The 14,020-nt window shown below is 47.1% G+C and overlaps 1 protein-coding gene across 2 annotated transcripts in view; it reads left to right on the top strand.

The window, feature by feature from the left end:
* Positions 1-12,568, top strand: part of TOX2 (TOX high mobility group box family member 2) — a 177,498-nt gene extending 164,930 nt beyond the window's left edge. Inside the window, exons 7-9 of one of the 2 annotated variants that reach the window (XM_054644401.2) lie at positions 2,438-2,845; positions 4,616-4,746; positions 12,287-12,568. In XM_054644401.2, the coding sequence (XP_054500376.1) occupies positions 2,438-2,845; positions 4,616-4,746; positions 12,287-12,323 (576 nt within the window). In that variant the 3' untranslated portion in view covers positions 12,324-12,568. Of the gene's footprint in view, positions 1-2,437; positions 2,846-4,615; positions 4,747-12,009; positions 12,254-12,286 lie in introns of those variants that run through there. The other variant, XM_054644400.2, reaches the window with a different exon arrangement.
* The last annotated feature ends 1,452 nt before the right edge of the window (positions 12,569-14,020 follow it).

Below are 14,020 nucleotides of genomic sequence, written 5' to 3'. Positions count from 1 at the left end.
TGCCTAACAGTGACATTTCAGCCTCAGAGAGCCCATTCCAGTGCCTAACAGTGACATTTCAGAGCATTTCAGGCTCAGAGAGTCCATTCCAGTGCCTAACAGTGACATTTCAGAGCATTTCAGGCTCAGAGAGCCCATTCCAGTGCCTAACAGTGACATTTCAGACTCAGAGAGCCCATTCCAGTGCCTAACAGTGACATTTCAGGGCATTTCAGGCTCAGAGAGCCCATTCCAGTGCCTAACAGTGACATTTCAGAGCATTTCAGGCTCAGAGAGGAGCTCCCAGTGCTGCAAGACCACCCTGGGGAGCAGTGATGGGCCCAGATGTGGATGCTCATCCCAAGGGACCCCACACCTTGCCCTCCTCCACTCCTCCAGAGAGGGGACACAGCATTTGCTGCCTGGTAGTTTGGGGGGGCTCCTGTGGAGCTCAAAATCCTCCTGGCTCAGGGATAATGCTGCCCTTGGGTAGTGAGTAGCTTCAAAGCTACTCCTTGGAACTACACCACATCCTGAGGGCCTAATGATCACATTCAGCTGCCTTGGGAAATAAAGTGATCTCCCAAACCACCCCTCACCTGCAGGATCCATGTGCTGATAAGGAGCTGGAAAGGCTCAGAGCCCCTCTGCAGACCAGGAGCTGCTAACTTCTCACCAGAACAGCAGCAAGGACAGAAAAAGGGGATGGGAAGGACTTGCTGAGGATTTAAAACTCTTGTTGGTTCCCCTGCAAGCCTCTGAGGGTCTTGTCTTGAACGTGCCTCTCAGCAGTGTGGGGCAGGAGTCGTGCAAGGCATGGAAATCATAGAGGCATGTGCTCTATGCCTTTGGGTTTTTTCCCAATTTCTCCAATTTGCTCTTCTGCAAAACTTTGTTTTGAGCAAAGCAACACAGTGTGGCTGCTGGGTGAGAAAGGATCAGGGCCCATCACAGGACAAAACCCTCATTGTCCAACCCAGAAAATTTCCCCTTGTCCTTCTCTCCGTCCTGCCAAAATGATTGTCCTGTGTATTATAGACCCACCAGGGCTTCAGGGATGCACAGGATGGAGAAAGCAGGGGGTTTATAGACCCATTTGTACTCTGCTGGAAGCAGGAGGGGTTTGTCAGCCACCCAAAGCAGTGAATTGCTGGGGGGCAGTTTGTCTCTGCACTTGTTTGATGCCTTGGGAAGGCTGACCTAGAGCAGAGACTGGACAGAGCTAAAGAATAAAGCAGGGATTTATTAAAAGGATCTCCTCAATGGATCCACCTTGGGCAGCACAAGAGCCCAGCCAGGGCTGCACCCAAGATGAACCAAAATGGTCCCAAAATGCACGGCCGGGCACGGGGTCTCTCCCTTGGATCGGTTCTGCTCCATTTGCATCTTGCAGTTCATTGTCCCATTCCAGCTTTAGCCCCTGCAGTCCCACCCTGCTTGTTTTTCTCTCTCCAGCCCACGGGGTTTGTGCTCTTGGGGCTGAGATTTGGATCATTTGTCCTTGGTCCCAGCTGGAGCAGGAATTGTTTTGTCTCCTTGCTCTGTGCACAGAGCTCACCATCCCATAATATGAAGCCCAGACCCACACACTAAAGCAGCACAGAATCTGAAAAATATAAAAGATAAAACCCAAGGCACCAGGTTCATTCTCCCTGATGCTGCAGGCTCTGCCAAAGGCACAGCTGAGTTACTGGGGTTCATTTTCCAGCTATAGATGCTGCACCCAGGCTGTGGGCACCCAGCTCCTGCAGAGCTGGCAGTTCATGGGGCAGCTGGGAGAGGAGCAGGGGATCCATGTTGAGTGGAGGGTGTACCCAGTGAATAGAGGGAATCAGTGGGTAAAGCCTGCTAGGAAACACTACTCCTATAGACAGTACGTGGTGGAAGTAGGCTACCACATAGTTGGTGTCATGTAGTGTGATTGTGCTCACAGGGGTCTTAGCATGATCCCTGTGGGAAGAGATGAGGATCTGACTCCATGGTTCAGAAGGCTGATTTATTATTTTATCATATATATTACATTAAAACTATACTAAAAGAATAGGAGAAAGGATTTCATCAGAAGGCTGGCTAAGAATAGAATAGGAAAGAATGATAACAAAAGCTTGTGGCTTGGACAGAGAGCCCGAGCCAGCTGGGCTGTGATTGGCCATTAATTAGAAACATCCATCATGGGCCAATCCCAGATGCACCTGTTGCATTCCACAGCAGCAGATAACCATTGGTTACATTTTGTTCCTGAGGCCTCTCAGCTTCTCAAGAGGTAAAATCCTAAGGAAAGGATTTTTCATAAAAGATGTCTGTGACAGTGCAGGGCAATGTTTAGTGAAGAGTTTGCTAAGACAATCCCTGGGAGAAATAGCCCATGGGGGGCCATCTGCACTGGTGGATATCTCAGGATGCATTTCAATCTTTCCTCTTTCCCTTCCTCACCACCTCCCACTCTGTTTCCCCACAGAGCTCTGCTGACCAGGGGGAGACGAAAAGCACCCAGAGCAACCCCCCATCCAAGATGATCCCTCCCAAGCAGCCCATGTACCCCATGCCTCCTCAGGCATCCTCTCCCTACCCCAGCCTGGGCTCCTTCCTGTCGCCATCGGAGCTGCAGAGCTACCGCGGGCACCCTCACGCGGGGCTGTCGCGCACGCTGCCCTCCAAGCCCCTGCTGCCCAGCATCAGTGCCTCCCCACCTCCCTCCTTCCAGATCAGCCCCCCGCTCCACCAGCAGCTGTCCCTGCACCACCCGCAGAGCTCGCTCCTGCCCCAGCCCCTCAGCATGCAGCAGGTCCCCCAGCAGCCCCTCCTGTCCCCCCCCATGGCACTACAGGTACAGCCCCCCATCAACGCCTCGCCGCCCGGCCAGCAGGTCAGTGCTGGGGATGGGGGGATGGAGCTGGGAAAGGGGCTCAGCATGGAGAAAAGGGGGCTCAGGGGGGACCTCCTTGGGTGTGGAAAATGCCAATCGCTTGGTTTTTTAAAATTTTTAAAGGTTTCATAGTAATAAAATGGTTATAAAATAGTAATATAATTAGAGTAAATAGTAATTTAGACAATTTGGATTAGGACAATATGAGACAATAAAAACAAAGAGTTATGGACAGTCTGGGTACCTTTTCTGGGCAAAATAAGCCCAAAAAAGGACCCATGTTAACAGAGCATTAACCCTTAAAAACAACAGCCTGTTGCATATTCATACACCTCATGCATGATGCATAAATTCCATTCAAACACAGGATTCTGTCTGTTCATCCTCAGCTTCTTCCTCTTAATCCTAACTCGGCTGAGTGAGGCAGGAAGAAGTTCATTTCTTCTGATAATGGAGCAATAAATTCTCTTTCTCTGAAAGATTCAGGTGTCCTGTGGCTGCTATCTGCAAGTCCTCTCTTTTAAAAAGTATCCTACATAGCATGGTTTCTATTTTAACTATTTTGTTATAACCTAAAATTATATTTAACACACTACTAAAAAAAATTATTACAGCATAACTTTCTAACATAACACATATAATATGCATTTTAATATTTGCTAAAAGCCAATCATAAAATACACATTTTTCACATTGTGACTCCCTGACAGGAGGGGACAGCCCCAGGTCAGGCTGTGCTCCCAGGAACAGGGACAGCACAAGAAGAAATGGCCTCGAGTTGTGCCAGAGAATGATTAGATTGAAAATTAAACAAAATGTCTTTGTTGAAAGGGTTATCAGGCAGTGGAACAGCTGCCCAGAGAAGTGGTGGAGTCACCATTCCTGGAAGCTTTAAAAAAATGTGTAGATGTGGCACCTGGGGACAGGGTTTAGTGGTGGGGTGGCAGTGCTGGGTTAATGGCTGCACTCAATGATCTTGGGGGTCTTCTGCAGCCTGAATGACCCTGACTTCTCCAGCACAGGGACTGGGCTTAGCTCTGCACAGCCAAAGTGGCTTCTGTGATTTGGTGAGGGCATTATAGGGGATCCTCACACTCACTCACTGGGGTAGGAGCTGCTGCTGAGGGCAGCCTTTTGTGAAACTTCATTCCACATAGTTTGTGAACAAAATATAAAAATAAAAAAAAAATACCCCACCCCCATTGCCCTAATTTGGATATTTTGGAAAAAATCATGTTCTTTGCCAGGTAAGTGTCATGAATCTGGTTTATATACATTGCCTAATGGATATAAATTTCATTAAACCCACCCCAAAAAATGGGGAAAACTGATCAGCTTTCAGCTAGAGCAGCCCCTCAGTGTCTTTGCAGAATTGCCAGTGGTGGCAGCTCATGGGGACAGTGCTGCTTGTGTTGCTGTCCCTGGTTCCTGAGCACAGGGTGGGGAACTCAGCACTGCACTGGGCACTGCTTTGGTGGCCAGACTGCCAAAACCCAAAGGCTGTTGTGGCTTTGTGGCCTCCACAGCCATTGCCAGCCCCAAGGAGCGGGGTCCTGACAAAAAGAGCAGGGAGAAGGGATATGAAATGTGCTGCTGCACTGACACCATGTCTGGGCTTGGACCTCCCTCTGTCCCTGGGGCTCCTCCTGTGCTCTGAACTGACAGGTTTGGGGGACAATGCCTGTAAATGTGATTATGCACTACTATTAAATCTGTACTTGTCCTGCTTTGGATGCCCCTGTAACCTTCCTTTTCCTCTCCACCCTGCAGGACTTCTCCCACATTTCGTCTGAGTTCCAGAACAGTGTTGGACCCCGTTCTCCTGGAGCATCAAACCCCCCAGGAGGCACTGAGTGGGACAGCGACTACCCCAGCAGGGAGTGTGGGGTCAACCACTGCAGGCCAGTAGACAAAGCAGCTCATGGCTAGTGCACAGCTGGGCTGGGACAGTGCCCCACAGCTCCCTGCCTGCCCTAAAATGTGTGCCCAGTTGTGCTCAGGGCAGCTCAAGGCTCCCTCAGCTCTGTAGGCTCACTGAAGGGATGCTATGGAAGCAGGTAGCTTAAAATTCATGGATAAATTCTTCATTGGATATGAAAAGTTGTCTTTTTTTTTTTTTCCTCTTTTTTTATTTATCTCCATTCCATGGGAGGGTTAGACACATTTCTTTATGGAGCAGTCTCCCCAGCAGAGTTCCTGGAGGTTTGAAAGCAGCTATGTCCATAAGGGCAGGCCTCAACGTGGCCTTCCAGTGCTTAAAGAGTCTTATTAAAAAGTTGGAGAGCAACTAATTGCAAAGGAAGATAGTTATAGGACAAGGGGGAATGGTTTTAAACTGAAAGAGAAGAAATTTAGATCATATGTGAGGAAGAAATCCTTCCCTGTGAGGGTGCTGAGGCCCTGGCACAGGGTGCCCAGAGCAGCTGTGGCTGCCCGTGGATCCCTGGCAGTGCCCAAGGACAGGTTGGACAGGGCTGGGAGCACCCTGGGACAGTGGAAGGTGTCCTTGTCCATGGCAGGGGATGGATTGAGATGGGCTTTAAGTCCCCTTCCAACCCAGACTATTCTGTAGTTCTATGATAAGCAATGTTCTTCTGTTCCTAAAGCAATTGCTCTTATCACTGAGGCCACAGCCTCCCATAATTGTCCCTACCAGCAGGACCCTTTCCATTCCTGGGGCTGGTGTACAAATCCTCCATCCTCCCTAGAGCCACACAATGCTCCATCCCCCTGCACCATGCAGGAAAGCCCCACTTGTAAGAGCTGAAATGAGGGATGTGGGACTCCAGGGGCTCTCCAAAATGCAGTTTATTCCATCCAAGGTGTTCCAGCAGCCCAGGGTTGTGGGTGACAGAGCTGTGCCCAGAGCTGTCAGCTCCAGCTGCAGGCAGCCCTGGAGACCCTTTGGTTTAGGTTACAATGCATTATTTACTCTTCTTTGCTGAGCATCTTAACACAGTAGAACCAATCTAAAACCTTAACTATTATCTATAGCCCATCATAACTACTGTAATTACCATATTCATGTTACTGTTCTCCAGTCACTAAAAGTCAGTGCATTACAGTTTAAGCTAGAAGTTGTTTTTCAGTTTTCTTGCAGTGGAAAATTCTGAAACCTGTTTTCTACCTCCAACTTTGCTGCCTTGTTTGCCTGTGCTCTCTTCCTGCTTGGTAAAAACATCTTCTTGTTTGGGGTGGGTTTATCCTTTGCTGTAAGCCATAAAAACCCCTTCTAACTCACACACCCTTTGCCTCCTTGGTTAGCCAGTGAGACTGGCTCAGCAATTCTTTCCTTCTATATCAAAACTTGCTTTCATTCCTATTCCTTCATCAGGCTCTGCATTCAAAAATCTTTCTGCTAAGCACACATACCTGTGAGACTCTTGTCAAACTTTCACCCTTCCTAACACCCACTGACATCTGCAGACATCTTCCCCTCATGCCCTACAAGCTCTGACATGAATGTGCCAGCGTGAAGGTCCCTTTAATGCTGCTGGAAATCCCCAGTAAATTAAAATATCAGGGTAGTCTTAAAGCTGGGCAGCAGGGAGTGTGTGGAAGCCATTTCCAGCCTCTGCCTAGCCCCCTGCTCTTGGCTCAGCTCGAGTGGTCTGGAGGCTCTGTTGTGCTCTAGAACATTCTCTGTGGCAGCAGGCTGTGGAGGAGACTGGAGATGGTTGGGGTATTGATTTCCTTCAAGTGCTGGAACACAGTGCTTTCACCAGAAATAATAAAATAAGAACCAGCTCCCAGGCTTTTCAGAGCACAGATCTGTCTGTGCCAGCAGAGCACTCACAACTGCTGGGCTGGGCACAGAGTGTACAGACATTTATTTCTTCCAGGGCAATAAATAACTGCCTGATCCATTAGAATATCCCTGCTGTCTGCCTGCCCCAGGGGCTCAGGGACATGGATGGGTCTGACCTTTGCATGCTCCTTCCTGAAGTCTCTGCAGACAGCCTGGAAGAGGGAACATGACCAGGACCTGATTGTAAAAGTCACTTCACATGTCATGGGCAGAATGCTGCAGGTGCTTGGGGGGCTGTGGCACATGGATCCCCATTTCCAGAGGTGCTGGGGAAATCCCAGGAATGAACTCCCCTAGAAATAAGCATCACTTCTCAAGGGATCAGCTGGGAAAACATTTGATCCCCTCTGCAAATCCCACTGCCTGGGTGCCATGCAGAAAGCCCAGGGCACTCCAGAAACAGGTGAAATGCTCCCATAGCAGTGGGGACTGAGTCCTGTGTTGCTAAAACAAGCTCTGTGACATCTGGCTGGAGTGCCACACTGTAAGCAGAGGGCCCATGCAATTCATGATCAAAGCTCATGCATTTCATGCCTTTGTCACAGCAGAAATATCAAATTTCATGGGTTTATCACAGCTTCCTGGAAAAAAAAAAATAAAAAAAGAAGTAATTCTAAAACCAGACAGATTATGCAGAGACTTCCAGATAATTATTAGAGTAGATAACAGCAAGGAACTCAGATGGATAGAGATCAGTCCTGCAGAAAGTGCTTAGTGCACTGAAAATGTCAAAGTGTCTGCTGAGGAAAGAGCCATCTCCTGTAACTAAAGGCAGCCAGTGCCCAAAGCTGGATTGTTCTCATTTATTGCAAACCTGGTGTGCCAGCAGTGTCCTCACCTCCTGCTTCTGCTGCCCTGGGATTTGCAGCCTCAGTGCCCCCTGTGCATCACCTGGAGCAGTCCCAGGCAGCTGCAGCTGCCTCAAGGCTGCTCACAAGCCAAGAGAAGAGATGATCTGGATCTCCTCACCCAGGGCAAGGAAGGATGGGGCAAGGGGGAATGGCTCCTATTGTCATTGTATTGCAAAGGCTCCATGCTGTTGTCCCCTTATTACAAGAGTTTCATACCTCCTTGACATTTCTCATGGGCAGCTCCTCTAAGCACCAACCCTTCCTTCTTCTCACAGTAGCCAATTGACTCCAGTTCCCTTCTCACCCAGCCACCCCACTCTCTTAGAGCACTCTGCTTCTTATTGGCTACAGCTGTGGCCTGTTAAGGTCAGGCCTGCTCCTAATCTTTAATAATTAACCCAGTTGCAACTCCTTAGGGGTAAGATTACTTTGTCTACTACCTTTATTTTCTTATATTCTATCCTCCTACAACTTCCCACTGCCAGGGCAGGGTTAGATGGGATATTGGGAGGGAATTGTTCCCTGTGAGGCTGCTGAGGCCCTGGCACAGGGTGCCCAGAGCAGCTGGGGCTGCCCCTGGATCCCTGGCGGTGCCCAAGGCCAGGCTGGACATTGGGGCTTGGAGCAGCCTGGGATAATAGAAGATGTCCATGGGAAAAAGATGAGCTTTAAGGCCCATTCCCACCCAATCCACTCTAGGATTCCATGATCTCCCTGACTCTTCTCCTTTGTACTAGTTTCCAAGTGACATTCAAAGTTGTCATTGGGCTCCTCCACAGCACCTTCCATTAGCTGGGTGGGTCCAGCCCTCAGCAGATCCTGGGCACAGCAGTGATAAAGGGATGTTGTCTCCATAGGTTTGGTCTATCAGTGCTGCCCTAGGACTCTTTGGGAAGCCTCTGGCCCATTTCAACCTCAGAAGTGCATTCAGCTTAATTGCAATTAAAGCAGCACTGTGAGGAGCAAAACCTGGCTGGAAAGAGAAGGGATTGCTCCTTGATGGAATGTGACTCAGCTGCAGAGCCCCAGATTCCTGGGAGAGTGGATCATCCCAACCTCCCCAGCACACAGACAGCCCTGTTGGGTTAGGAATTTTATTTCATGTCTAACCTTGATATTTCTTTAGCTTCCAACATCTGTTGGCACTGGGTTAGCTGGGGTAAAACCTCCCAAGCCTCGTTTTCTTTTGTGTTTGTCATCCAGATAACTTCTGAAAAACTGACAAGGTTGTCTTTCTCTCTGTCCTTCTCTATCTAATAAGGGAGCTGCTGTAGGGATTTTTGTTTCCCAGCCTATGCTTGCTACTTAAAATGCCATCAAATGACACTTCTTCCCTCATGCCCTGCAAATTCTGGGATCCTGTGAGCAGACACTCCTAAATTCCTAACTCAGCCATGCTGGAGAGAGAGTTTTAAATGTTCCTTACCTCCTGCTCTCCCTATTCTTAATGACTTTGTGCTTACTGACTTCCATCCAATTTCCCTGGCTCTTTCTGGGCTGAAGCCCAAGCTGTCCTAGATTGTGAGCAAAGACATGGGGAGCATTTCTCAGCTCCTGCTTGGTGTTTGACTATCACTTCCCACAAGTGACTGCAGCACACAATTTCAGTGCTTTTTTGCCAGCACATCACAAACTCCTTTCCTAGTCCCGTCTCCCTCACCTGACAGCCTGATCCTGGCACTTGCTCTTTCCCAGGCACTGAATTCCTCTGTTCCACAGGGATTTTCTCCACGGGAGCTGTCTCACCTCCACCAGAGGTGCAGCTTGGTTTACAATCATGTGCAAACCTTTCTTAATCCCTAATTCAATCTTAACTCCTCAGAGCACCTCCCTTGTTTTTTCTGCCTTGTTTTCTGATTACAAATCTCTCCACAATCTCTCTTCTGATTACAAATCTCTCCAAAAAAAAAAAAAACTTTCTCCAGGGGTTGTGTCCCTTCCATCCTAAAACATTCTGTGATTTACCTTTGTCTCTTCATATTTAGGTATTTTTGGGATAACACTGAACTGGATTCATCTTTCTATACCCTTCCTCTTGTTTTAAGGCATGGATTAGGTTCTTTTTGTCATCCTTTAGCAACTTTGCCCCCCTCTTCCCACTCTCATTTAGGCTAAAGGATGGGGCACTGTCCCTTACACCTTGTCCAGGCACAAAAATCCAAGTACAGCCACTAGATCCAGCCATTTATAACCTCCCTAATTCCTTCCAACAATGAACTGATCCTCTCCAAAGGGGGGAATTTTCCAAATCAGCAGCTAAATGAGCAAACACTATAAAAAGGCAGAGATAACCCATCACAACTGCACTTACTTTGGATTCAATTATTTATGGTAATACTTTGTAATGAACTGGGAAATGCTCTGCAGCGTGCTGTGTAAAATTAATGAAGTTTTAGGACTGGAATACCTCACTGCTGCTCAGTGGCATTAAATCTTTTCTGAGTGCAGGAGGGAAGGCTGTGCATTTTAAATGCTGATTATAAAATGTGGAGTTTAGCAGAGGCTGGGCTCCTGACTCTATCAGAAGACAGCTCTATCAACACCAGCCCTGTTCTGCTGTCTGCCCCTTCCCTATTATTCCACTCACAAACACACCCACACCAGAACCTCCCAAGACCTTTAACTTTTAATACTCTTTAAGGCCAAGATGTCTTAATGGAGCTGGTGATGTTTCCATTGTGTGTGTCCCATTGAAAGTCCTGAATCTCAGAGCAAAACCTCCACAGATCACAGCCAGGGGAGAGGGACTTCAGCCACTTCTCTCTCTACTATGTCCCAAAAAAAATGAGTGTCTGGGCTCCCTCTTTGGGCTCTCCTTATGTTGTGTGAGAATGAGCACATTTGATCTAAAATTAACTCTCTAAACCTGCTTGGCTCAGCCTCAGGTGTGGTGAAGCAGGGGATGGTGGCCCTGGGAGTGATCCCAGGCACAGCATTCCAACATCCTGCTGGTGGCATCTGCAGGGACCCCAGAGCTGGCCCTGCCCTGCAGCCCCACCAAGCCACAGGAAGAATCTGATGTTGTAGCCCTTAGAGCTGAAATTCAGGAAGAAATAAAATTGCATCCAACTCTCAGGGGAACCTTCTCACTCTCTACAACTACAGCCTGAAATTTAGGGTTGGAGTTAGGGTTACCCACTAGGGTTAGGTCAGGGCTACCCCCTGACAGAGGGTGTAGCCAGGTGAGGGTTGGGCTCACAGGACAAGATGAAACAGCCTCAAGTTGCACCAGGGGAGGTCTAGATTGGGTATTTGCAAAAAAAAATTCTGCAGGGAAAGAGTGGTCAAGCACTGGAAGAGCTGCCCAGGGCAGTGGTGGAGACACCATCCCTGGGGGGGCTTTAAAAGCCACGTGGATGTGACCCTTGGGGACATGGTTTGGCAGTGCTGGGAGAATGGTTGGACTTGATCTTAGAGGGGTTTTCCAACCTGAATGGTCCTGCTGTGATCCCTCTGTGTGCAGCCCACCCTGTGTTTTGTGCCCTTGATGCCTTCACAACCTGTAAACGAAACAACACTCACATTTGAGATGATATTAGTACAGGAGGTGATATGAAAACTGGTCTTTATTGGAGGCCTTCAGGGACAGTTATGGAAAAATGTCCACAAAAGCCCATCCCCATGGGGGTGCAGGCAGTTTTATAAGTTTGGTAAATTAGCATCATTGACAAGAAGCACCAATTAGGAGCTCAAGTGGGGATGAAATTCCCACCCATGGGTCAATCCCCGTCTAAGTCTTCCCCTCCCTCACATGGTACTGGTACTTTGTTGATGAAAATGTGTCTGAAAAGATGTTTTTCCACCTTGGTTGCCAGGGAGAACCAACATAGGACAGGGGCTTTGGAATGTGTTTTGTCTTTCTACCTTGGGAAAGGGCATGAAAAACTACAGGGAAAACCAGCCACTAATACAACAGGCTACAAATATATGTGTAAAGAATGCAGAGAACAAATTGAGGCCTTGGAGAGGCTCCCTAGAACAGAGACTAGACAGAGTTAAAAGAATAAAGTAGGTATTTACTGAAGGCCTTCAATGGATACACCTTGGGCAGTGCAAGAGCCTGGCTGAGGCTACACCCAAAATGGATGATGGTCATGAGGTTTTCACACAGATATAAGTTTGGTCTATTTGCCTATCAGGGGTTAATTGTCCAATTACAGCTTCAGGTAATGAAGTCACATTCCCCCAGTTTGCTCCCCCCAGTTCACTTTTGGTTATACTTTTTGGGCCTGAGGCTGCAATGATGCCCTTGGTTCCCATCTGGAAAAGGATTGTTCTGTCTGACCAAAAAGTGAAGAGAGCTTACTGACACTCTGTGTGGAGTTCAGAGTTATACACTAATGCAGGATCTGGGAAATATAAAAGCTAAAAACTCAAGGCATCAATACAAAAGAATAAAAATGAAAACAGCATCACCCTGAAAGCCACGGGGTGGCACAAACCGAGTGCCAGCTGTGCCAGCTGTGCCGTCCCTGCTGTCTCACTGCCTCTGCTCTCTCTTACAGCATGCTGCCAAGGGACAAGGCACTCTGGAAAAGGATTGTTCTGTCTGACCAAAAAGTGAAGAGAACTTACTGACACCCTGCATAGAGTGTCTCTATGTTATACACTAGTCCAGTACAGGGTCTGGGAACTATAAAAGCTAAAAACTCAAGGCATCAATACGAAAGAATAAAAATGCAAACAGCATCACCCTGAAAGCCACGGGGTGGCACAAAGCGAGTGCCAGCTGTGCCAGCTGTGCCTTTCCTGCTGTCTCACTGCCTCTGCTCTCTCTTACAGCATGCTGCCAAGGGACAAGGCACTCTACCTCACCTAAGGCTCAGCACCCTTTGGAGGAGGCTCACGAGAAGGACACTTGAGAGGGTCAATGCTCCAGCCCCGGAGGCACGAGCGGGTCGGACGGGCGGCGCGGCTCCACCGCACCTCGGCGCTGGCTTCGTTTCCAGGCTCTAAGAGCAGTTTTCTTGTTTGTTTTTTTTTTCTTTTTCTTTTTGAACTCTAAAAAACAAAAAAAAATAAGTCTACTTTCTGTGGAAGTTTCCCCCCTCCCACTCCATCCCCCCCCCCAAAAAAAAATACCCCACCTCGTAAATCGCAAAGAACAAAAAAAGAAATAAAGAGAGAAAATTCAAATAAAAATAATAAAACAAGCGCAAAACCAACAAAAAAATGATGAAGTTAAACTAAGGACACCGTTTTTCTGCTTGCCATCAGCTTAGCTACGGACTATTTTCCTAGTGAACTGCTTTTAGACGCAGCATAAACCCAGGTCTGGTGTCCTGCAGCATTAGGCCAGCTCAGTAGGAGGATGCACTCTTTTGACTTGCTAACAGCACTAAACTTTGTGCAAGAAAATGTGAAGTTTGTGTGAATATTGTACATGCAAAGGCCTTGGATGGTCTGGCGAAAAAAAAATTACAAAAATAAATAAAAACTATTGCTAGGTAGGTGGGGGAGAGAGCAGAAGGCAAACTATGAGAGGACAAATGTGAAAGAGATCATGAAAATATAATTTGTTGGATAGTTGTAAGTAGTTTACTAAGTGTTTTAGAGCTGTGCTAAAGACATCTTTAAGATTTTTTTGTGAAAGAAATTAGTAGTTTACTTTATAGTAAAAGCATTTTATATTAATTGTAGCACATTTTTTAGTTATACATAGAAGGGAGATGTGTATAAAAAAACAACAAAAAAAGCCTGCCAAACTTGTTTCTATTATTTGTACAGCAAGAAATGGACAATTTATATCCATGTTGTATGGCATTATTATTTTTTTTCCGGCCATATGTCCATCTATTTAAAAAATTGCTGACAATGATTTTTGTCTATTTATGAAAAAATTAGAGAGCATAATTACAGTTTCTCATAAGGTGCATTTTTGGGGTTTTTTTTATTTTTTATTTTGTTTGAGGGTGCTGCTTTGGCAGCACCTGGCACATTCGGTTCACAATGCTTATCTTACCTTTCTTTATAATAAAACGTATGAAAAGTAGAGCTGAAGCAGTCTCTCCTTTTTCTGGGGGACATCCTGGGTGTGGCCTCTGCCTTGCCCTCCCCAGCTTTCCACCCTCTCTCCTCTCCCACCACATCCTCACCTGCCCCACCCTCTTCTCACTCTGCAATATCAAAGTAATTAATTTCATAATAAATACACAATGATTGAAATAAGGGGGGAAATGGAATATTATGAAAACCTTTCTGGAGTTATCATGGCAAGGTGTGACCGTGTTCACAGGGGTCTCATGCTGAGGGAAGAGATGAGGATCTGACTCCATGTTTCAGAAGGCTGATTTATTATTTTATCATATATATTACATTAAAACTATAAGAAAGGGTTTCATCAGAAGGCTGGCTAAGAATAGAATAGGAAGGAATGATAACAAAGGTTTGTGGCTCGGCTCTCTGTCTGAGCCAGCTCCCTGTGATTGGCCATTAATTAGAAACAACCACATGAGACCAATCCCAGATGCCCCTGTTGCATTCCACAGCAGCAGATAACCATTGGTTACATTTTGT

Source organism: Agelaius phoeniceus, chromosome 17, assembly GCF_051311805.1.
Source record: "Agelaius phoeniceus isolate bAgePho1 chromosome 17, bAgePho1.hap1, whole genome shotgun sequence".
NCBI lineage: Eukaryota > Metazoa > Chordata > Aves > Passeriformes > Icteridae > Agelaius > Agelaius phoeniceus.
The sequence above is the reverse complement of the archived record's forward strand: the minus strand, read 5'-3'. Positions and strand labels throughout refer to the sequence as shown.